The sequence below is a fragment of the Sorex araneus genome, chromosome X (assembly GCF_027595985.1).
Source record: "Sorex araneus isolate mSorAra2 chromosome X, mSorAra2.pri, whole genome shotgun sequence".
Lineage (NCBI taxonomy): Eukaryota > Metazoa > Chordata > Mammalia > Eulipotyphla > Soricidae > Sorex > Sorex araneus.
Window position 1 is genome coordinate 172,591,322 of NC_073313.1, and position 25,321 is coordinate 172,616,642.

At 41.3% G+C, this 25,321-nt stretch overlaps 3 protein-coding genes across 11 annotated transcripts in view; 2 read left to right on the forward strand and 1 right to left on the reverse strand.

Annotated features, from left to right (window-relative positions):
- Positions 1 to 16,101, forward strand: part of MAP3K19 (mitogen-activated protein kinase kinase kinase 19) — a 57,423-nt gene extending 41,322 nt beyond the window's left edge. For 3 of the 5 annotated variants that reach the window (XM_004616503.2, XM_004616504.2, XM_012934501.2), the window contains 3 exons: positions 2,478 to 2,627; positions 4,292 to 4,989; positions 15,859 to 16,101. In XM_004616503.2, coding sequence (XP_004616560.2) covers positions 2,478 to 2,627; positions 4,292 to 4,989; positions 15,859 to 15,925 — 915 coding nt within the window. In that variant the 3' untranslated portion in view covers positions 15,926 to 16,101. The remainder of the gene's footprint in view (positions 1 to 2,477; positions 2,628 to 4,291; positions 4,990 to 15,858) is intronic. The other 2 variants (XM_012934502.2, XM_012934503.2) reach the window with 2 other exon arrangements.
- Positions 16,102 to 16,302: 201 nt separating this feature from the next.
- Positions 16,303 to 18,915, forward strand: LOC101543418 (dolichyl-diphosphooligosaccharide--protein glycosyltransferase subunit 4-like). The gene has a single exon (XM_055122410.1). It carries the CDS (start codon positions 16,401 to 16,403, stop codon positions 16,509 to 16,511), a length of 111 nt encoding a protein of 36 aa, XP_054978385.1. The 5' UTR covers positions 16,303 to 16,400; the 3' UTR covers positions 16,512 to 18,915.
- Positions 18,916 to 20,453: 1,538 nt separating this feature from the next.
- Positions 20,454 to 25,321, reverse strand: part of CCNT2 (cyclin T2) — a 40,391-nt gene continuing 35,523 nt past the window's right edge. For 4 of the 5 annotated variants that reach the window (XM_004616500.2, XM_055121013.1, XM_055121014.1 and 1 more), the window contains 2 exons: positions 24,675 to 24,745; positions 20,454 to 24,223 (listed from right to left, as the gene is read on the reverse strand). In XM_004616500.2, coding sequence (XP_004616557.1) covers positions 22,793 to 24,223; positions 24,675 to 24,745 — 1,502 coding nt within the window. In that variant the 3' untranslated portion in view covers positions 20,454 to 22,792. The remainder of the gene's footprint in view (positions 24,224 to 24,674; positions 24,746 to 25,321) is intronic. The other variant, XM_004616501.2, reaches the window with a different exon arrangement.

Below are 25,321 nucleotides of genomic sequence, written 5' to 3' on the forward strand. Positions count from 1 at the left end.
TGGTGCCACAGGCAACTCTATCCCAGGTTCAAGCATTCAACCATCCCACCCAATTAACCAATAGTTGCTGGAACTGGCCTTCAAACTCCCTGAGCACTACTTCGGAAACTTCCACCACCCCTCTACCCCAAATCTACTACTACTTTTGTGTGCCTGAAGTTCACTTGGTCTATGTGGTGCAGGAGCTGGTGGGCTGAGGTTGGAGTGAGGAATTCTTTTTTTTTCTTAATTGAATCACTTACAAAGTGTTTAATTGAACACTTACAAAACTTTGCAGTCTAAGTCTCGGTCATACAATGATCAAACACCCATCCCCTCACCAGTGCACACCCTCCACCACCAAGAACCCCATCCCTCCCCTCCCCCCACCTATGTGGTGGATGATTTCCACCTTACTCTCTCTCTTCTTTGATCACATTCAATATTTCGACAAAAGATCCACCATTATTATTTGGAATTTTCCCAACATTGAGACCTGCCAAAAAGACATCATTAGATAATTTGTTTTCTATTGCTGATATGAAGAGCATCTTGGATTTCTGATCTTTTAGTAATAAGTCTGGAGAGATTTTTGCCAAAAGCCACTGGGTTCTGAGATTTTTTGTGTGCCTCTGGGATGATGGCCATTCAGGAGCCAGGAGCCGTTCGTGGGTGGCAACTTGGGGCCTCATCGGTGCATGGAGAGGGGCCGGTTCCATGCCCCCATCCCATGAGGCCCCGCATGTCGCCGCTCTTTAGTTTTGGGCAGGGGCAGACGCTAGATCATTTATTTTCCATTGCTCACTTTGTATATCAGGAAAGGTCGGAGGAATAGTCCTGTAGCCACATACCGGAGCCATGCTTGTAGAAGCTCGTGGTCACCGGGATTTCATCTGGAGAAGGCAGGGAGACTGCACCTGTTCCATGTTGGGGTCCTGGAAATATCAGCTAGGTAGGGGGCCCAGAGAATTCTCTGGTGTTGTGGTGCCTGCCGGGTTTCTTCACTGTTGGGTGCCATGAGGAATTCCTCTTTGCAGGAAAGGGAAAATTAGGTCTAACCTCAGTACAGGCATTCCAGGTTGATCACCTTCCCTATTAGAAAATTTTAGAGGGAGGCCAAATAGTGAAGCAAAATAATTTTTATTGAAGAAATTTAGATAAATGGGAGGGGAGACAAGGCGAGATATGTAAGGGACAAACACAGGCTTTTCCAGAGTGGAAAAGGCAGAGAATTGCACTTAATAAAAGGTTATATATCATTTCTCCAAATTGTTTTAGCTTTGCACTCTTTTTTTGGGGGGGGGCACAACTGATGGTGCTCAGGGGTTACTTCTGCCTGTTGATGCTCAGGGGACCATATGGGGTCTGAGAATTAAACCTGGGTTGGCTGCGTGCAAGGCAAACACCCTGCCTGTGATACTATCACTCTGGCCCCAAAGCCTTGCACTGTTGATGGTCTTTTCTTGTGTGTGTGTGTGTGGTGGAGTGAGGAGGGGGAGGTATGGACCACACCAGGTGGTGCTGATGGGTCCTGGCTCTGTGCTCAGGGATCATTCCTGGAATGGCTCAGAGGACCAGAACCCTACCCGCTGTACTATCATCCCGGCTCCAGTCCTTTCATATTCTTGGTATTTGTTTAGTTTTGTTTTGGAGCCACACCTGGCAGTGCACAGAGCTTACGCCTGCCTCTGAGCTCACTCCTGGTGGGCTTTGGTACCATATGTGGTGCCAGGGATTGAACTTGGGTTGGCCTCATGCACCTTAAGTGCCCTACCTTCTGTACTATCCCTCTAGCCTTCTGTTCATATTCTTATCATGCCCTTTAGATTATCCTGTAACTTCCCCATTTCCAAACGGTCAGTCCTTCTCTGAGTGGGAGCATCTGGGTGGTGCTACAGCTTTTTCTTCTCTAAAGAGCGCAAGATTTTCAATCTCAAAGGGTTGAGCTCCTCATAAGTTTGGGCTACTTCAGGGCTGGGAAATTTCTTAAGATTTATTATTTCCCCACAGCTCATCACCAGGATCCCTCTATTTGTCTGCCTGCAAATAAGTCCAATTAGATTTATAGGCTACATATAATTTGTTCATGTGTACATTTATTTGACTGCATTTAAGAAAAATTTTTATTTCAATCATTGTATTTTATAATTTTACAATACTGTCAATGATTGGGTTTCATGAATGCAACATTTCAACACTATATCCCCTGCCATAATGCCTGTTTCTCTGCATTGTCCAGGTCTTCCCACACACCACTCTGGCTAAGGAATACAATGTCTGGCCATTTAGGGGCTGGGGGGTCTGTATTCTGGATATTGACCCAAAACAATAAGAATGGGCAAGATTGGTACATTTGAAAAAGGAAGGCTTGGTGATTTGGCTTAAGGTTAAAGCTTGTATCTTTCACTGATGAGACATAAATGAGATTAAAATAAGGTGAATATTTGAAAGGACCTCAGTATTGAATGGTGACTCCTCTTTTTGTCTCATTCTTCCAGCGATACAATAATGGGTTCAGAATATATGACAAGGAGGAGAAATATCTCAAATCAAATGGAAATAAGACATTTTCTGAAAATAATTTAAAGTGTGAAGAACCTACCCTCTGGACCAAGGGTGAGATCCTTGGGAAGGGAGCCTACGGCACAGTAAGTGTACTTGGAAACATGATGAAACCAAGAATCCCCCTTTCCCCTGAGATTTCCCTATTCTCTGATACTCACTGCATTACTCCCCCCCCCCCACCCAAATTCTTTAAATTAGAACTCTTTCCATTGGAACAGGAAGCCCAACCCAAAGGAACTGGAATAAGATATTCACTGCTTTAGGTAATGGAAATGTCCCAAGTCAGTCTGGTGCTGGCAGTTCCAAGGATCAAATATGACACTAACATCCTCTTTCAATCTCTCGTTCTCAAGGCCAGGGCGATAGTACAGCATGCAGGGTGCTTGCCTTGCATGTAGCTAACCCAGGTTTGATCATCAGCACTGCTTATGGTTTCCTGAACATCGACAGGAGTGACTCCTGAGCACAGAGCCAGACTCTGTATGATGACAAATGCCCCTGGATTTCCAGCCTCTCTTCTCTTAGGTTAAATTCAGAGGCAAAGTTTCTTTATTTGGAGCTGGAGAGATGGCTCAATGGGTTGATTGCATTGAATGCATGTAGGAAGCCCAGCACCATATGGTTCCCCAAACACTACCCAAAGTGACCCCTGAGCACAGAAATGGGATTAGCTTCTGAGCACTGCTCAAAATTCAACACTATTCAACAGCTCAAAATACATTACCAGAAACTAAAGGTCAAAATAAAGAAGGGAAAAAAGAAAAGATTCTCTGAATTGTATAAGAGACCATCTAAAAAAGTTGGCTTGACGGCTTCAAGGGCTGAATGAAGCACATACTTTGTAACAGGAGCCGTCGGTCTGATCCCTAGTATCACCAGTCTCCAAACACCTGGGAGAGTAACCCTAACCAGAGTAGCCCCTGAGTACTGCCAACTTGAGAAAAAAAAAAAGACCTGTCTAAATTAAATTCCTTGTACTTTAAATAGTATTTACAGATTAGTTAAGAAAAAACTGATCCTTGGGGCTGGAGCGATAGCACAGTGGGTAGTGCATTTGCCTTGCACTTGGCCGACCTGGGTTCGATTCCCAGCATCCTATATGGTCCCCTGAGTGCCACCAGGAGTTAATTCCCGAGCGCATGAGCAGGAGTAACCCCTGTTCATCTGTGCATAGCCAGGTGTGACCTAAAAAGCCCCCCTCCCCCAAAGAAAAGAAAAAGAAAAAACTGATCCTCTGTAAGATCTGTTATAACCCTCATTGGGTACATTTCAGAAATCAGTAAGACGGTGGAAAGAATGAACCACTGAGCTCACATGATGAAGATGGAGGCTGCATTGCCCCTCGACCTGCTCTCTCCCCATAGTCTGGTTGCACTTATTTTATTGAAAAGCTTTGCCAAACAAACAAAAAACCCATCTCGTTGGCATCAATAACTGAGGAAAGTCTTGGCACCACAACTGAAATACTGAAGTCAAAATGTTATACAACTTCCCCAGCATTCCAAGGACAGAAATGGTAAAGTCAGTGTTCGAAGCTCTGATTAGTACAGACCGTCTGACTCAGCCGCTGGGACATTCATTATCAGGGACCTTGTGTGCTTCATTGAAACACTGAATTTGCTTAAATACTTTGCATTTAGGCAGGGAATAAAGACAGGTGTTTGAGTGGGAAAGAGAAGGATGTAGCATTTTGTGTGCACAGATTAAGTTTTAGATACCTAATAATGAGGTATTTATTTCATTTTAGGTATATTGTGGTCTTACTAGCCAAGGGCAGCTAATTGCTGTGAAACAAGTGGCTCTGGACACCTCTGATAAACTGGCTACTGAAAAGGAATACCGGAAACTGCAAGAAGAAGTAGATTTGCTCAAAGCACTGAACCATGTCAATATTGTGGCCTATTTGGGGACATGCTTGGAAGAAAACATTGTGAGCATTTTCATGGAGTTTGTTCCTGGTGGCTCCATCTCTAGTATTATAAACCGTTTTGGGCCACTGCCTGAAATGGTGTTCTGTAAATACACAAAACAAATTCTACAAGGTGTTGCTTATCTCCATGAGAACTGTGTGGTGCATCGAGATATCAAAGGGAATAATGTTATGCTCATGCCTACAGGAATAATAAAGCTGATTGATTTTGGCTGTGCCAGGCGTCTGGCCTGGGCTGGCTTAAATGGCACACACAGTGACATGCTTAAGTCCATGCATGGGACGCCATATTGGATGGCACCAGAGGTCATTAATGAATCTGGCTATGGAAGGAAGTCGGACATCTGGAGTATTGGCTGTACCGTGTTTGAGATGGCCACAGGGAAGCCTCCGCTGGCTTCTATGGACAGGATGGCTGCCATGTTTTACATAGGAGCACACCGAGGACTGATGCCGCCTTTACCAGAACACTTCTCAGAAGATGCCGCAGACTTTGTGCATGTGTGCCTGACCAGGTAAGAAACAGAAAACTGGAGGAGGATGAGGAGGAATAAGTCATAAAGAGAATTCAAGCAGCTGGCATTTCCCATGCAGTCTGGGTGATGAGAGAAACCATGCTGCACCTGTGTAATCAGGGGGAGTAATTTTGTGTAGCATCATGATGAATCACGGGTGATTCTGTTCCTTCTTGTATCAGGGAATAGGGTAATGTTTCAAGGAGAAAATGCCTCAGTTAATCAGAGGCTGGGCGATAGCTCAAGAGGCAAAACACATGCCTGAATGTGCCTCTAAGTGTGAACACGTAAGCATGGCCCAAGTGTTGCTGGAGGTGACCCCTAAAAATAAATGCATTATTAGGTTCAAATAATACTTCCCTAAATCAACGGGTATACAAAAAAATTGTTTGAAGTCTACTTATACACCAATGGAACATTTTCCCGGGGACCATACTGGAATGACATCCCTTGTTTCCTAAGCTACTTCTCTTCTCAACTAGTGTTCTCCTGGGGTTTTTGTTGTTTGTTTTGGGGTCATATGCAGTGGCAGTCAGTGCTTACTCCTGGCTCTACACTCAGGAGAGCCACTCAGCCCGGCGGGCTCAGGGGACCCCATGGGGGTCAGGGATGGAGGTCAGCTGTATACAGGTGTGTGTCCTGCCCACTGTTCTATCTACTGTCTCTCCAGAACCCTAGTGTTCTCCTTCCATTTCTAAAACTAACTCTCAGGAAAGTACTTGAGTACTTTTAGTGATAAAATTAGCGAGCAGCAAATTTAATATACTGGTTCCTCAGAAACACTTGCTTATAAAGTGATGATAAATATGTAGTTGGAGCATATCAAGCATCGGGTAGGGGGAATATTTAGAGAAGCACAATAAAATGCCCCCAGAGAGTTGGTTCTTTTCGCTTTTCTTGGCATCTCCTTGTATCAATGCAATAAAACTGGGCAAAATGTTACTGTAAGGGCCATTAGAAGTCACCCACTGGCATGACTTCAAGCTTTATAGCCAAGCACTTTCTGCTTATTCTTACATAAGCACTGTTGTCCCCGCTGTTCATCGATTTGCTCGAGCAGGCACCAGTAATGTCTCAATTGTGAGACCTGTTGTTACTTTTACTGTTTTTTGGCATATCAAATATGCCAGGCTCTGCCGTGTGGGTGGGCTACTCTCGGTAGCTTGCCAGGGTCTCCGAGAGGGACGGAGGAATCGAACTTGTGTTGGCTGCATGCAAGGCAAATGGCTTACCCATTGTGCTATCGCTCCAGCCATTCTTATATAAGCACATTCTAATTTCAAGGAAAATAGAGTGAGCTGACTCTGGCTAAAGCTAGTGTGCATGGTGGGGGAGAGCTGGTGAGTGTTATGCTAGAGCCTGCCACCACCAGACCTCTAGGATACACAGAGTCCAATGTCTTCTGTCTTAAAGAGACTCAAATTTAGTTGCATGTGGAGGAGGATGAAAGCCTGAGACCTAAACACAGTGTTTTGCCTTTCAAGAAAGTGTACTTTATCCTTCCTAGAGGAAACATTCAAGTTCCTCAGCTTTCAGCTAGCTAATATAAGGCAGCCTCCAATTCTGATTTTGTCTTTGTTTTGATTTTGGGGCCACACAATGTTCAGGGCTGACTCCTGGCTCTACACTCAGGAATCACTCCTGGTGGTGATAAGTGGACCATATGAGATACCAGGATCCGCTGTGTGAGAGGCAAATGCTCTACCTGCCGTGCTATTGCTCTGGCCCCTTGTTTGTATTCTTGCACCTTGGTGCCCATGTGTCTCCTGGTCTCCCAGTGTCTCTTTTAGATTTCCTGATTCACTCTCTTTGGCCTATATGTAGAGTCTTTCCTGGTGGATTTCTGGGATCATGTAGGCCAGTACAAGAATGTGTACTCTAGAGTAAAGTTCTAGATATGTATTTGAGCAGGAAATTTGCGGACAGAGTCCAGGCACAGAGCTGTTTCTACCTCCCCTTAAAAAACAACCAAAACTGGGGCTGGAGCGATAGTACAGCGGGTAGGGCTGGCACACCTTGCACGCGGCTGACCCAGGTTTGATTCCCAACATCCCATATGGTCCCCCGAGCATCGCCAGGAGTGATTCCTGAGTGAAGAGCCAGGAGTCAGCCCTGAGCATTGCTGGGTGTGACCCAAAAAGCCAAAAAAAATAAAAGCCCCAAAATCAAAATCTCACAAAAGGAATATAAATGTGCTAAGAATATTCCACAGATGAAATATAAAGTAACAGAATGGGAGACTAACACCCAAGAACAGTAGAGATAAGTACCAGGAGGATTACTCCACAGCTTAGAAGTCGGGCTTGCATGCTGGGGGAAAAGGCAGCTCAGATAGAGAAAGGACCACCAAGTAAAGGGTACTAGGAGGGCCCACTCGGGATTGGAGAAGCGAGCTAAAAGTAGACTATAGACCGAACATGATGGCCACTTAATACCTCTACTGCAAACCACAATACCCAACAGTAGAGAGAGCGCAAAAGGGAATGCCCTGCCACAGAGGCTGGGTGGGTGGGGTGGGGTAACAGGGTGGGGGTGGTGGGAGGGATGCTGGGACCATTGGTGGTGGAAAATGGCACTGGTGGAGGGATGGGTACTCAATCATTGTGTGACTGAAACACAAGCATGAAAGTTTGTAAGTCTGTAACTGTATCTCATGGTGATTCACTAATAAACAATTAAAAAAAAAGAATATTCTATAGATGGGCCAGTGCTATAGCATAGCAGGTACGGTGTTTGCCTTGCATGTGGCAGACCTGAGTTTGATTTCTGGCACTCCATTTGGTCTCCCAGTTTCCCTAGGAATGATGCCTGAGAACAAAGCCTTAGCACTGCATGTGTGACCCACAAACAAACAAAGCATATCCCCTTGGGGTTGGAGCAATAGCACAGTGGGTAGGGCACTTGCCCTGCACATAATAACCCAGGTTAGATCCTCTATGGTCCCCCAAGCCCTACCAGGAGTGATTCCTGAGTGCAGAGCCAAGAGCAATCCTTGAGCACCCCCAGGTGACCTCAAAACAAAATACATACAAAAAGAAAAAAAACACTCAATGGAGCATTGTTAACTTTGGGATTTGGTCATAGTTTTTCAAACTACTCTAGTTGCTTGTACTTAATCTATTGATTCATTGAAATTGTGATCCAATTTTCTTTTATGAAGAATTTTAAAGAGAAAGTATTGGATCTTTTTTATGGCTTCCTGAAACATACTTTGCTTTATAAGCTAAACTGGATACAATTCATACCTCCAGTGATCGATCAACAGGGCTAGTCTAAAGGTCAAGTGAAATAGCATACGTAAATTGTTTATCAGAGAATGGGGCATATAATTAGGATTTCATAATTATTTTTTTATTGGTTAACTGGATTTTTTTAATTTTCCCCTGGACTGGAGCTATAGCACAGTGGATAGGGCGTTTGCCTTGCATGCAGCCAACCCAGGTTCGATTCCTCTGCCCCTCTCGGAGAGCCCCACAAGCTACTGAGAGTATCCTGCCCACACGGTAGAGCCTGGCAAGCTGTGGCATATTTGATATGCCAAAAACAGTAAAAAGCAGTCTCACAATGGAGACGTTACTGGTGCCCACTCAAGCAAATCCATGAACAATGGGACGACAGTGCTACAGTGCTTATTTTCCTCTTACATCTTATATAAACACTGTGGTTTACAAACTTATTCATAATTTGTTACATTCAGTACACCAACACCAATTCCACCACCACTGCACCTTCCCACCACCATTATTTCCAATTTTCCCAACCACCCCCTAAGCCTACACCCATAACATGTCCTCAGTAATTTATTTGGTATTGATTGTTATGATTTACTAAAAGAATGATAAAAAAATTCCTCAGAAGAAAGTTAGTGAAGATTGTGTATCTCACCATGCAGCTATTAAGCCCTTGTATAAGAGATTATTAAAATGTTACAGGTTAATGGGGCTGGAGTGATAGCACAGCGGGTAGGGCATTTGCCTTGCACCCAGCTGACCCAGGTTCAAATCTCAACATCCCATATGGTCCCCTGAGCACCGCCAGGAGTAATTCCTGAGTGCAGAGCCAGGAGTAACCCCTGTGCATAATCAGATGTGACCCAAAAAGCAAAAAAAAAAAAAAAAGTTACAGGTTAAGCCTTCTGCGAAGATATTTTGTTAATTGAGATTGAATGCATGCCATTCACTAACATCCCATCCAATCTGGTGTGCTACTCTTGGTTTATCTGTGTTGTAGAGTTTGAGATGTTGCTCCAGGACATCAAATATATATATATATATATATATATATGTATATATATATGTGTGTATATATAGCTTTTTGGGTTACACTCGGCGATGCACAGGGATTATTTCTGGCTCTGCACTCAGGAATTACCCCTGGTAGTGCTCTGGGGACCATATGGGATGCTGGGAATCGAGCCCGGGTTGGCCACGTGCAAGGCAAACGCCCAACCCGCTGTGCTATTGCTCCAGCCCCCTAAGGACATAAAATATTTTTAATGAGGTGATATTGCTGAAGTTAACCTTTTAACTGGGAGGCATTTGGGGGCATGTGTGGTTTTGCAAGGGCTTCAAGAAGTACAGGGAGATGGAAGGATACCATCCCTGACTCCGTGAAAGCCTGGAGGTTTCAGTCACAAAACCTGCATGCCTGAGTTTTCCAACAGATTAATTTCTGAATGAGGCTCATCCAGAGTGATGGAGTCTGGCCAGGAGCATTGTGGCCAGGTGTGGAAGTTTCCTGCTGCCGGGGCTCTGTTTGGGTGAGTGCTGGGCTCATCTGCACCCCTCTGTGGTACCCCAGACAACTCAGCCTTGTGCGGGGTCCAGAAGGATCTATGCAATTTGCTGATCTCCTTCGAGATTTACTTATAAGTCTCTGGATCATGGCTGGTAGGCTTTTATCGTTATTAATAGGGAGAATATTATTCCCAAACTATTCCTTAATGTAAGGAGATATTTTCCTTAACTATTGTCTATAAAAATCTATAATTACTTCTTGAAATTGTATGACTAAAATCCTAAAGACGGGAGATAGCTCAAATGGCAGAATATATTTCTAGTGTGTGGAAGGCAACATTTGATCCCCAGCACTGCATGGCCCCCCAAGCATCTGAGGGGGCTCTACTGAAAACAAAACAAAAGCTTAAGGACTCTAGAATGCCACCTGGATCTATGACAATATTCCTTGGAGGTGCGGATTGTCAGAAATAAAGGCACTTTTTACTTTTTTTGAGGGGGATGGGTCAGGCCACACCTGGAAATGCTCTGGTCTTACTCCTGGCTGTGCTCAGGGATCACTCTTGACCATGCTTGGGGGGCCTTCTGGGGTACTGGCGATCAAACCTGGGTAAACTATATGCAAGGCAAGTGCCTTAGCCCCTGTAGCATCTCTCTGGCACCAAGGCACTTTTAAAGACCCAGAAGTTGAAGTGATTAGGTGGCATAACTGAATTTGGGGAAACAGTAAGAAACATGCAGAGGTGTTGTCATGGGCAGGCTTTAGGTTCTGGGAAGTCAGGTCAAGTTTAGTTTGTTGCAGTATGGGGTAAAGTGTAAGGGATTGCAAATGATTTGGGGATAAGAGAGGGGGGAATGGGCCTTTGGGAGAGTAGGGCAGAAGAGAGTCCACCTTTAAATGGAGGATAGTTGAGAACATGCTTAGGTCTGGACTTTGGTTTGATGGTGGTGGAAGCAGTGAGCTTTATAAAAGAATATAAGAATAAAATATTCTTTATAAAAGAATATTCCAGAACATTCAGAAGAAAGTGAATCAGGACTTCCTTCATGATGAAGATGAGTGGTAGTCTATTGTATCAAATGTGGAGTGGAAAAAAAAATAGTAAGTTGTGGAGGATATCAGGGGAGGAGTTGAAGAGGGTCCTCTTCATATATAGAAATTTCTGACACTCTGGAATTGGAGCTCAGGAAAGCAATTAAGACTGGAAGCACATAACTGAGAACCAAAGTTGTAGAAGAGTCATGAATTTTATTTTTTAAAGGCTGACTGATGAAAATGATCTGGAAAATGCTTGGGTAAAGGGGAAGAAAAAGCATATGAACAACATCAAAACATCTAACACACAATCAGCATCTAACACATACCCACTAGAAGAAAGAGTACAGGCAGCAGAGATTAGGTTAGTGCTCATGCCCAACCTGAATTCAATTCTTTTTTTTTAAATTTTTATGTTTTTAAAAATTTTATCACCATGTGGAAAGTTACAGAGTTCTCAGGTTTATGTCTCAGTTATACCGTATTCAAACACCATCCCTTCACCAGTGCCCATATTCCACCACCAAAATCCCCGGTATACCCCCCGCCCCCCACCCCAACTGTATAACTGATGAATTTCACTTTATTTTCTCTTCACCTTGATTACATTCCATATTTCAACACAAAACTCACTATTGTAGTGGGAGTTATATCCCCAAACAAGATAACCCTAATAAGGAGGCATCTGATAATTAGTTTTCCATTAAAAGATTGTATATTTTCAGGTTTTAGAAAAGGTCGCGCAGCCGCATTAGCGGCTGTGCGGCTTGGATGTGTCCCAGTCCTGAATCCTGGAGCCGTGTTAGTTGCTGCTCAGTGTCGCCAGGGCTCCATCTGGAGAAGGTGTGCTGGCGGCACCTCCTCCTTCCGGCCCCCCGGTGTTGCTCGGTGAATTCTCTCTGAATTCAATTCTTGACACAACATGGTCCCCTTGCATCCTATCCTGGATGTCCCCAGCACTGGGTGGCCAAGTTAATTCCCAGCACGGTAGGACTGGAGCTGCATTGCATCCTTGGGCCCTTGCAATCAACTGAGTGTTCGCTGAGAGTTTCAGTGGGGGCCCCCAGGCCACTGAACACCCTTCGGAAGCCCACCCCTTCAAATAAAATTTAATATAAAAAACAGTGGTAGTGAGTTGGCCATGGTTAATTTTAAGAAGGGAATTTTTTTTCTACTCAGCATTAAAAATTTTTTTTATTAGTGAATCACAGTGAGGTACAGTTACAAACTTATGAACTTTTTTTTTTTTTTTGCTTTTTGGGTCACACCCAGCGATGCTCAGGGGTTACTCCTGGCTTTGCACTCAGGAACTACTCCTGGCGGTGCTTGGGGGACCATATGGGATGCCGGGGATTGAACCCGGGTTGGCCGCGTGCAAGGCAAACGCCCTACCCGCTATGCTATCGCTCCGGCCCCACAAACTTATGAACTTTTGTGTTTGCATTTCAGTCATACAGTGATCGTTTACCCATCCCTCCACCAGCGCCCATTCACCCCCACCAATTATCCCAGTATCCCTCTCACCACCCCACCCTGCCTCTTTGGCAGGGCATTCCCTTTTACTCTCTCTCCTTTAGGATGTTATAGTTTGCAATAGAGGTATTGAGTGGCCTTCATGTTCGGTATATGGTATACTTTCAGCACACGTCTTTCAACCTGAATTGGTCCTCCCAACATCCTCTACTTGGTGCTCCCTTCTCTATCTCAGCTGCATTTTCCCCCAGCATGTGAGGCCAGTTTCCAAGCTGTGGGGCAGGAATTTCTATAAAGAAAGGATTAAGCAAAATGGTTAAGAATTTAAGATAATTTGGGGTTAGAGTGATAGCCCAGCAGGTAGGGTGTTTGCCTTGCACACGGCCAACCAGGGTTCGATTCCCAGCATCCCATATGGTCCCCTGAGCACCGCTAGGAGTAATTCCTGAGTGCAGAGCCAGAAGTAACCCCTGTGCATCACCGGGTATGACCCAAAAAGCAGAGAAAAAAGAATTTAAGATAATAAGGGCTGGGAAAATAGCTCAAGGGCTGGGCATATGCTTTACGTGCAGGTGACTCCCACTCATTCTAGGCACCTGTCCCTGAAAAGTGCTGGATGTGACCCACCAAGTGTCTGGCTGATCGTTGTGCCCATGCACTCCCTGCGGGTTGTGCCCCCAGAGCCCCTAAGAATTTTTGATAGTGATTATTAAAAAAAAAAAGTACCCTGGATAACTGGGCTTGGCCACATTAATTGAAAGAAGAAACAAAAATCACAACTAGTAAAAGTAGTCACGTTAAGAAAATACATTTGGGGGGTTGGCGAGATGATACAGCACGTAAGGTGCTTGCCTTGTATGTGGTCAATCCCTGGTGTCCCATGCTTCCTGCCAAGCCCTGTCTAGAATTATTCCTGAGTGAAGGGCCAGGACATACCCCTGAGCATCACCAGTATGGCCCCCAAACAAAACAAAAAGAAAACCAAACCAAAAAAAAAAAAACCAAAATATTTTGATGATGTACATATTCTAAAGGCAAGGAATCTTCAGAAGTTTTTATTTCAAAATCATTTATAGCAATTTATTTTTATTTCCATTTTATCTGGGCTATTCATATTGGTAATTCACTTCATAAATTATCAAGATTGCAAGTTAACCAAAAATGCCTCAGAATAAGCTAATTGCAGCTGTTTTTAAAAATTATTTTAAATTTCCTTAAGGGGAGTAAAGAACCCAAACCACAGTATTATTAAAACAGCTCCTCTTTCCCTCTACACTCAAAATTTTAAAGTATTGAATTCTAAGTAGAAGTTCATTAAACTACATCTTAAAGTATGAATTTTGTTTATAACTATGTTGAACAGAAGTATGATGGAATAGTGTCTAGTTTTTATATGTAGTAGCTACTAGTTTTGAGTATTATGTGTCAGTTTAAAATCTATACATACTTTATCCAGTTCTTTCAACCAAGTAGGTTACTATTGGTACTTTTGTAAACGGAGAATGAATCATTTGCAGATCACACACTATACACATGAATCGAAACTCAAACCAAGTCTGTCTACGGAATGGAAAAGGATATTCATCCAATACCCTTCTAATAAGGGGTTAATATTAAGGATATACAAGGCATTGGTGGAACTCTACAAGAAGAAAACATCCAATCCCATCAGAAAATGGGGCAATGAAATTAACAGAACATTTCTCAAAGAAGAAATTCGGTTGGGGCCAGAGCAATAGTACAGTGGGTAAGGCGTTTGCCTTGCAAGTGGCCAACCTGGGTTCAATTCCCAGCATCCCATATGGTCCTCTGAGAACCACCAGGGGTGATTCCTGAGTGTTAGAGCCAGAAGTAACCCCTGTGCATTGCCAGGTGTGACCCAAAAAGCAAAGAAAGAAAAAGAAAGAAAAGAAATTCGGTGGCCAAAAGGCACATGAAAAACTGCTCTTCACCACTAATCATCAGGGAGATGCAGATCAAAACAATAATGAGATAACATCTTACACCACAGACTAGCCCACATCCAAAAGGACAAAAGCAACTGGTCTTGGCATGGATGTGGGGAGAAAGGGGCTCTCCTTCACTGTTGGTGGGAATGCTGACTGGTCCAGCCTTTTTGGAAAACAATATGGGCATTTCCCAATTAGAAATTGAGCTCCCGGGGCTGGAGAGATAGCACAGCGGGTAGGGCGTTTGCCTTGCACGCAGCCGACCTGGGTTCAAATCCCAGCATCCCATATGGTCCCCTGAACATGGCCAGGGGTAATTCCTGAGTGCAAAGCCAGGAGTAACCCCTGTGCATCCAGGTGTGACCCAAAAAGCCAAAAAAAAAAAAAAGAAATTGAGCTCCCATTTGACCCAGCAATATCACTTCTTGGAATACACCTTGGAGGCTCCAAAACACACAGCAGAAACACCATCTGCACTCCTATGTTCATTGCAGCGCTATTCACCATAGCCAGAATCTGGAAACAACCTAAGTACCCGAGAGTAGATGAATGGATAAAGAAACTTTGGTACATCTACATAATGGAATACTATGCAGCTGCCAGGAAAAATGAAGTCATGAAACTTGCCTATGGAGAGTATCATGCTCAATGAAATGAGTCAGACGAAAACAGATATAGAATGATTGCATTCATTTGTGGTATATAAATATATATGTATATAAATGCATATATATAGTAAAAAATATTCATGGTCAGGGAAAACAGACGTTAGGAAGACTGGTTAATGGTTGGAATTAACCACAAGTGTGTGTGGGACTTAGGGTAGGTAAGATAGAGAAGGGACTGCTATGACACTAATAGCTGGGAATGATCACACTGGATAAGAGCTGAGTGTTAGAAAGTAGGTAAGGGATATTCTAGATAACCTTTCAGTATCAATATTGCAAACCACAGTGCCCAAAAAAGAGAAAGGCACCTGCCATAGAGGCAGGCAGGGGGCGGGTGGGGGTGGGGGTAGGGGTAATGGGAAGGAACCTGGGGACACTGGTGCTGGGAAATGTACACTGGTGGAGGGATAGGTGTTGGAATACTGTATAACTTAAGTCCAATCGCGAACAACCTTGTAACAAAATATAAATTTAAAAATAAAAATAATAAAATCTAGGTCAAATGGATGACTTCGGAGCTACCTGAGTCATACCAAAATAGGTTCAAAAATATAGACCCAAATAGACCCATTACTGGACAAAAAGAAAATCCTTAAATTGTTCAATCCACAATAAATGATAAAACTATAGTTTTATGAATTAGTACCATTAAATTTTCAAGAAAATCTAAACAACCAAGTCTGTCTGGCAGAGGTTGTGCTTTCATCTTTGTTTTGGGGCCACAGGCAGTGCTCAGAGCTTACTCCTGGCTCAGCAATTCGGGATCACTCCTGGTGGATTCGAAGACTATATAGGATGCTGGGGATAAAACCCAGGCCAGTTGTGTGCAAGGCAAACACCCTGCCTGCTATAGGACCTCTCTAGCCCCTCTGCTTCCATCTTTAAAGCACATAATGATCCTGGGTTTGATACCCAACACTGCAAATAAAGAACACATTGAGGCAAATTGATATAGTTGGTAAGCATAATTTTGGGTGATGCTTCTAACGTGCTTTTTTCATTCTTAGGGACCAGCATGAGCGACCTTCTGCTGTCCAGCTTCTCAAACACTCCTTCTTGAAGAGAAATCACTGAATGTTCAAGACTCCAGCTGTCAAAGGCACTGTATTATTGTCAGTTTCATTGTGGGAATGATGGTTCAAGCACCCATGATTTCCTACAGGGAAGTTGGTCTAACTTAACTGGATCCTGCAGTGCCACTAGAAGTTTTAGTTATATTAGTATCACTAGCCATCTATATGAAAATTTCTTAAAACCTATTCCAGTGTTTACAGTTTTTACTAGCCAGCAACTATAATCTCTTGCTTTATATATTTCTTTCAATTTGGCTTGTTAACAGAATAAATTATATAGAAAAAAACTTTTCTTGCTTCATGAGATTTATTACAAAAGACTGGGAAAAATTAAAGAAAAGTTGAAAGATGCAAATGGCTTGCTTACTAGTAAAATTGTGTTGGGGGAGCCGGAGCTGGCGCTCCGCACTTCCGGCCCCGGCTTCCTCCGTCGGGCCGCTTCGCGAACAGCGTGGGAGCCCGGCCCGCTGATCAGGATGATCACTGACGTGCAGCTCGCCATCTTCGCCAACATGCTGGGCGTGTCGCTCTTCCTGCTCGTCCTTCTCTACCACTACGTGGCCGTCAACAACCCCAAGAAGGAGTGAAAGTGGCGCCGCCCCAGGGCTCCAGGACATAGTCTGAGGCACGATGGGGGGTGTGAGGGTCCCCTCACACTTCACTTCATCCCTCCTACCCATCACCACATACAAAAAGCAACTATACCTGGATTTTTCCAAACAACTTTTATTTCCTCAAAGTCTTCCTTAACCCTATGGAATGAGAAGCTGCCACGTAGTAGGGCCCAGTATGGGGGTTTCTTTCTTTTGTACTCCCCCCATATAAATATATTTTTTTCTGTGGTCCCAAAAAATAATTGTGTTGGGGCCACATCCAGCAATGGTCAGGGCATACTCCTGTGTCTGGAATGACCAATATGGGATGCCAGGAATTGAACCTGGTTCAACTGTGGGCAAGGCAAATGCCTTACCCACTGCACTCTATCCAGCCCCCACATTGTTTTTTGGGGTCTGTACCTGGTGATGCTGAGGTTACTCCTGGCTCTGCATTCAGGAATTACTTCTGGTGGTGCTCTTGGCCCCAACTTACATAGATTTAAATCTTTGCCTTGCAGATTATAGATTTTTATCAAGGCTTTAAAAGGCTAAAAGTCTGTTATTTCATTATGAGAGGGTCCTCATCTATCCCCTCCTACAAGCTCAAGTATTCAAAGTGGCTTCATACACATTTCCCTGTATTTATAGTGGCCTTATTTGCTGCAGTTATGTCATTGGCATGTCTATGAAGAATGAGTTAAATCAGAACGTCAATAAAAAAAATATGGACAAGTTGTCACAACTATTGCAAGGCCTTATGTTGGAAGTCAGTTTCGAATTTCTATTGTTGGTGACCCATAAATTTCACTGGAACCTAGTGTTTTAGGTTATACCTAGTTATCCTTGGGGAGAAGGGGCCACACTTGGCAGTGCTCAGCGGACCATTATGGGGTGCTGGGGATAGAACCCAGGTCGGCTGCATACAAGGTAAGTACCCTTACTCTCTGGCCCTGCAGAGAAATTTTTTTTTTTTTTACAAACTTTGTCAGTTCAAAATCAGATTACTTTGGGTTGTATTCTAATGAGCTGCCAACCTCAGTCAAAATCAAGCACAAGTACTTTAGAGAAAAAGATGTGACATGCCATCCAGTTGAGGTGAAAGATTTTCCACTGTCAATGTTTCACTGTCTTTGTGAATATACCTTCTTTCTTTCCAATTTGTACAGTTCTCTTCTTGCATTTGCTAAAATTTGACACCAGTGTCTTTTTGCAGGGGTTTAGGGGAGGCACAACTCATTGATGCTCAGGGGTTTACTCCTAGTTCTGCACTCTGGAATAACTTCTGTTGGTGCTCAGAGACTGACCATATGAGATGTCAATGATCAAACCGCGATTAGCCATGAACAATCAGGTCCCCCCCCGGCCCCCGCAACACCCTTTTCATTATGTGTTGAACAGATTGTGTTCTGAACCCGAGTGCCCAACACACACACACACACTCACCCCTTTTCATTATGTAATTAACAATAGATTGTGTTCTAAACCCGAAGCCATCCAGAGGAAATTCATTTCTCCAGTTAAAATTCTCAAAACAGGGGCAGTAAGATAGCTCAAAGTGGTACACCAATTGCAGTGACTTCTTAGGGACCTTCCTCTCCCCAATCAAGGAAAAATCTTAAAGTAGCTTCAATTCTATACCATTTCTTTGTTTCAATCTGTTGTTCCTTAATATGATGGGCATTTTCTCAATGACTGAATTTGGAGTATGGGATTGGGAATATGTAAAATTCCACCTCTACAGCAGAAGTCTATTTCAAAAACATTAAAACCATTTCAATTGACACATACTTAGTGGAAGGTGGGGGGGGGAAGCAAAGGATGGGCTAGAAAGCAGTAATATTAAAGTAGCTTAGAATTATTTTATCATGGGTAATTCCTCTTGTAGACAATTATGATTACTCCTTTGCATTTTGTAACAGATACAAGGTTAAAGAAAGCCCTAAGTATTTATCAGAATCAATTCTGGAAACACACTTGTACTGTGCAAGCTTAATGCACTTCAATACTTTATCCCCTCCAAAATATAATCCCCTAATAATGGTGCCATCTATTTATTCCTTCCAGATCACCCAAGCCTTAAATACAACAAATTTTCTTTTTTTTGCCACATCTGATGGTGCTTAGGGATTTCTTGTGATGCTTGAAGGACTGTATGCCTGTCAGTTGCACCAAGCACCCTACCTGATTATCTTTCTGCCCATTCCCTCCCCAATATACACACATTTTAAAAAGAAAATCAAGGCAAAAAGTCAATTCATGCTAGTAAAGGGAAGAGTTGAAGCTGAAATGTATACAATCGGATCTTAGACCTTATGCCTTTTGTAAGAACTGCTGTACTGTCACTTGGTCCCTGATCAAGACATTTTTATAACTAGAACTTTCAATTTTTTCCCCCAGAAAACATTAAAATAAATCACATAGTAAAAAATGAGAAACCGGGCCCAGAATAACAGTACAGCAGTTAAGCCTTGTACACGGCCTACCACAACCAAGAGTAATTTCTGAGTGCAGAGCCAGGAGTAACCCCTGAGCACTGCAGTGTAACGCCAAAGAAAAAACAAAACGAAGAAGTGAGAAACTGCCTTTTGTTTAGGTAAAATTTGGGAATAAACTATTTTTGGAATAGGACCATTTCCTTTAGCAATACTACTAAAAAACAAAACCACCTCATCTGTATAGTAAATGAAAAACCCTGAAAGAGCTAATCAACAAAAAATACTTTACAACAATACATATGCACATATAAGCCAGTGGTTTGAGTCTAAGATTAACTAAGAAGTAAAAATAAGCAATTAAATTCAAGTGGAAATAGGTGCTTCCAAGAGTGTTTCCAAGGCAAGGCATTTGGGAGTAAAAGAAATTTTTTTTTTTTTTGGTTTTTGTGTCACACCAGGTGATGTACAGGGGTTACTCCTGGTTTAGCACTCAGGAATTACTCCTGGTGGTACTCAGGGGACCATAAAGGATGCTGGGAATCAAACCTGGATTGGCCGCGTGCAAGGCAAATGCCCTACCTGCTGTACTATCGCTCCAGCCCCTTGTAGTGAGTAAAATAATTTTATATTTGGTTTTCTGAAGTAATTATCAACTACTTAATTCATAAAGTGTTAAGTGTTTTTTTAAACACAAAGTCTGTTATATAACTATAATCTGTTGGCACATACAATCATCAGCATAACTTTAACTGTTACTCCAACCAGAAATTAAGAGACTTCTGCTTTGGTAACTGCATGACCAGTATTTAAATATGTGTAAAATGGATCTCATGTTAAATAGGACCTAAGATATTTTGAAGATTTTATTAAAAGTCATTACTGCCAGTCTTGTAAAGTCTGTCTCCAAGAATGTTTGTGAAAAAATACTCCTATAATTGGGTTCTGAAAATTAAGCAGCTAAGGCAAATACTTAGGGACTAAGCTCAATATTGAAGATTAATTAAAAGAGGTATAAGTCAAATCACTCTTGGCAATGTGCTTCTGCTTATAGGTAATAAAACTATGATCTAGGGAAAACACAACTGAAAAATGAATCACTCTTTTATAGGATGTTTTAAAGATGTTTTTTAATATTTCAAATATTAAAAAAAAACTCATCAAAATTTATCACCTTAACAGTACTTTGCACATGTGGAATTTCACACCTAAATTTGGTGATACTATTTTGGTTTATTTATGGCTACTTACAGGAAGACTCAGTAATAATGTCCATTCATTGGAGTCTTTTTTCTTTGGTTGAGCCTACTGGGACCAGGCTGATGAATTAATTTTTGCAAATGAGATGGATAAAGCAAATTCATAGTAATATGAACTATAAGGATTTTTTTCAATTAATGGAAATGAAACTTAAATAAACTTTCATATTCTCTCCATTGTGATTTTAGAAGCTAATATCTTGTCCGGAAGTTAAAAAGTTTGAATAGCTCACACAATCCTGTAAAAATTACAACTGGCTGCCCTTTAATAAATAAAGTCATCATAAAGAATTACATTTACAGAGTGAAAAGTGAATACATAGCATTTCAAATTCAATTTTGAAAGTACTAGTAAGTACTGACTCATAACAATATACACTAGCTACCTTTTAAACTGTCCATCATTAGCACCAATATAGATTCAACAAAATTACCTTTATTCCCACATCTCAAAACAATTCTGCAAATTCTCAGTGAAGTTTAAGTATAGTCACAGACCTTAAATATTCACATTTTTTCCTATGTCATATTGAAAATAAGTTCACTACTTTTGTGAATAGTCTTTACAAAATCTTATTAAAATTCCTGGTATTATCATCCCCAATTATACAGTAGCACAACCACCCCATGTCATTTCACATGATAGCTCCTTAGAGGTTTCACATCTAAATTACCAAGAACAAAACCCTTCCCTCCCTCATGTTGCACTCTTAATTCTATACTAGTCCTTGGATTATGTACCACTGTAAAGTATAACTGTATCAAAATTACCATGTTTATGGACACAATGTCATACAGAGTAACCAAGTTACATGTAATGACAAAGATTACTAAAGTTATGCAAGACAAGAACAATTAGGACATGCTAGCTAGGCAAAAGTCCCTAGAAAGAGACTCCTAGTATCCTAAATTCAAATAACATTGACAAAATAATGAACAACTGTCTTAAAATTTTTTAAAGTTACCAGCAAATTAGGTAATTGCTAAATAAAAGTAGACCACAAGATTAAACTCTCTAATATTTACAACTGCAACATACTTGAGTAAAATTACAATTGTGCACATATCAGTGGCTTTGTAACAAAAATAATTCATATACAAAGATGAAAAATTAAGACAGAAGTTGAATTAAACCCCATTGCAAAGATACTCAAGATTTACCACAGAATAAATTCAAGATTAGCTAATAAACCAGAGCCATAGTACTGGTGTTTAAGACAAATTTTAAACAAGTTAAATCTACTGTTTGTTCAGAAGTCATATGACTGTGCAAACTTAACCTCAACAAAGAATATACTGAGATGTGCAAACAAATGTAAAACCTCCACTAGCTGGAAACTGACTTTTTTTGTCCTCACAAAGCTTCCTGATAACAACCATAAGCTACAAATATAGATACTGCACAGTCAAGTGATTTTTTTTAAATTTATTGTTAGTATATAAAAAATCTGAGAGCAGTAGGTTTCATTTCATTTTTTATAAGGAAGACTGCATTTACCTGAAAAAGAAATATGGCATCATACACAAACACGCTCCAGAGAGGAAAATGTTTAAGAATATGGTGTCATTCTGACTGCTAGGAAAAGCAATTCCTGTTTACTGTTAAATATGTAGTGTTAATGTTCTTTAAGAAAGAAAAATACTATTTTTCCACTATGTTAAGTTTTGGTGAATGAAGTTTTCAAATCACAGTAATCTACATAACCATTAACAGCTCTGTGTTTATAGTACTGCAACAAGCCAATAAACATTAAATGCACTTCACATCAAGAGTATGTAAACTTTATTTTTTCTTCTTCAAGCCTTCAGAAAATAAGGGGCTATTTCTATAGCCAATCTGATCAGAATCTCTGAAGGCAAAAGTTCAGTGCCTCACAGTGTAAATTACCATCGCTAGCACTGTACACATCTGGTAGTGAAGTGTCCACTGTCAATGGCTTCCAGTAAGGCCTAGAGTTAAGGTTAACATGAAAAAGTGCCACCTTTTAGATTAGTGATGGACTCTGACAAGATAAAGTTATTCTGTATATTGTTATACTTACAAGCAGCTCCAATCCTGAGTATTTATGGTAATATCTAAACATACAAAAATGTATGTACATTTTTCTCCACTTTCTTGTAAACAGTTGTCAGTATACTGTTTTATCCCTTTATCAGTGAAACATGCAAATCATACATACAAATATAAATACACAAAAGAAAACAATTTACACTCATTCAAAAGCCAAGCAACAACAAAAAATAGCTACAGTATTCAAATTATAAATAACGAATGCTTGAGGCATCTTATATTCCTAGAAGCAGCCAGCCATTCACCCTAATGTTCTTAGCTGCAATTGTAGAAATACTGAGTTTTTGCACCTTCCATGCTTTTACAGTATTTATAACACTATCATATGTGGAGATAAAGACTTGTTTACTATAATCTCTTCTTTTCAGAATGAAGAATAAAGCAGCACTTACAAATATTGAAGCAGTGGCAGCAACACCAGGTGTTACCACTGCTAGATCAGAAGAAGTTTTCCATTCTAACAATTCTTAAATTAAAAAAGTAAAGGAAAAATTGACCTAAACAAAATGATTACATGTTCATTCCTTGGGCACTTAACAGCGAGTCCAGCATGTCGAATGTGTCTTTGTAGTCCATATGCTGGCTGTTTGTACTGTACTCGTGATTGACATCAGGACCGTTGGTCTCCACTGGTTTCTTGTCCAGTTTCACGAGGGTGCTGAGATGTCCGTAGCCCACCTGGTATGTGACAGGGGGAGGAGGGGGTAAGGGATGGTTAAAAACAGAGTTGTGAGAGGATATATACTGCTTAACAGAGGAAGAACTAGATGAACTACCTGAACTTTTGGAACTTTTGCTCATTTTGGAGTGATGGTTGTGAGATGCATCATTGATATGCAGCCTCTTCCTTGAAGAGCTTGAACTAGAGGAAATGCCATCACTGCTCAGGCCAACAGGACTCCTCAGAACAGTGGGCGGTATTCCATCAGCACTGTGTTTACTACCACCACTGCTGCTGCCGCCACTATGGACGTGGGAATGCTTGTGACTGCTGAGGTGATGGCGATTTGACAGATGCTCCTTGTGCTTCTCCTTATGGTCTCGGCTAATATGTGGGCTTGAATGCTTACTCTTCCCACTGCCTTCGTCAGAAGAGCTGTGCCTTTCTGAGGAAGAAACTTTTATTTTCATTTTCAGTTCTTCTTTACTGGCACTTTTATCAGTGGGTGGTATTGGTATCCGTAACTTCAGTGATCCACTCTTTTCCTTTTTATCTGCCATAAACTTGTCAGGTTTTTCAGAACTTGAGATGGGAATTTTCATTTTAATGGGAGAAGTCACAGAACTGCTGCTGGCTGCCTGCGACTGTACGTGTTTGTGTTGCTGTTCTACCTGGGCAGCTATATAATGATCCCTGACATCCAGATCAAGGGTTTCTAGCTTACGCTTTTCTCTATATTTATCTAAAGACATTTTCTGAGGAATTACTCCAGGAGTGGCAGAAATTGGCCCATGGTGTTTACTGCTCCCTGCTTTATGAGTATATTCCTGCTTAACAGATGAGTGATCAGATATTTTGTCAGGTCTGTGATGCAATCCTGAATGCAGTGAAAGAGAAGGTCCCTGTTGGAAGTTGATGTTGTACTGGCTACCAGATAAAGATGTCTCCTGTTTCTGTGAATACATCTGTTCTGTCCTTGCTGATTCTTGATGCTGAGGCCATTCTTGATGTGATGACAAACCATATGAGGTACTTGGCATTCCCGTGGCCAGCATCGACAGGTTATCAGATGTATGGCTGTCCTGAACAGAAACGTTTCCTGAATTCAGAGGTACTGGTGCAGGAAATGCTGATGTAGACGGTTTCTGAAAACTTGGGTTTGTAGACACACCAGTAGCACTGTCTACTAAAATGGAATTCTGGACCAAAGATGAACCAAGAAGTGGCTTCTCTGACACTTGTCCATCTACTTTTGGTTTCTTAGAAGCCGCCTGATCTGCCTATTTAAATAAACACATACACACACAAAACAATGACAGCAAAAAAATTTAATACAAATTATTTGCCTATAAGAAATAAGTATATAGAAACAACAACTGGTATTCAAAGCTTCATGTTGGATATAATTATAAAGCTATAAAAAATTAAAAGCATTGATTTGAGTTAGCTATAGGTTATAGCCTAGCCAGCAGGAGAAAATTACCTGACAAGGCTTTAATTCCCCCATTTGTAAAATGAGTACTTCCATCATAATCACTGTCAGAATAAGAAATTTAAAAGCAATTACAAAGTCCACTGGACTTAGCAGTTACATTAGTATATGTAGTTTGGAACACCATATATGTAAAAATAATGGAAACAAAAATTTAATCACAGTATTTCAAATTGGTTAGCTCTGTAATTGTTATATATGGGAAATGATATTTTATTAAACCCTGTCAATTTTCTTACCCTCCAGTTTCGAATCTTCTTCAACCTATTAGGCGTTTTCTCCAATATTTGTAGAAACTCATGTGTTAGCTCTAAAAATAAAATTTAAATTTAAAACTTAGAAGGTGCCTTTAGGATTTAATTTTATTCTCAAGTGGGCAATTTATTAAAAAGCGACCTCAAGAACTCATCTGTTTCACTGTCATCTTCCTAATACAGCACATACAGAACTAGAAGAGATTTAAGCTATTTTTAAGGATAGGCTCTTAAAAAAAATCTAATAGCAGTGAAAAAAACATTCTGTCCAAATGGAAAACTTTCATTAGGCAAACACCACAGAAACAAAAAGTTAACTTTTCAAAGAAAAATCTGCCTTTTAAAGTTATTAACATGAAAGGCAGCTGTATAAGATATCTTTAAGATAGGAAAGAGAAAAACATTAGCCTTATAATGCAGAGATCCTACAGATGCCATTTTAACCAAGTGATCAGATATCATCCCAGAATGCTCTAAGATATACTAATATTATGTGCCCCATGAAAATATGTGGAGAGGTGGCATTACTCATTTGTATGCTAATTTTGCCCCAATAGTCTAGCTTCAATAGTAAGAAAATGGCACACAAATTCCAATTAAGAAGCCTTCTATGAACTAGTTATGGGCCAGAG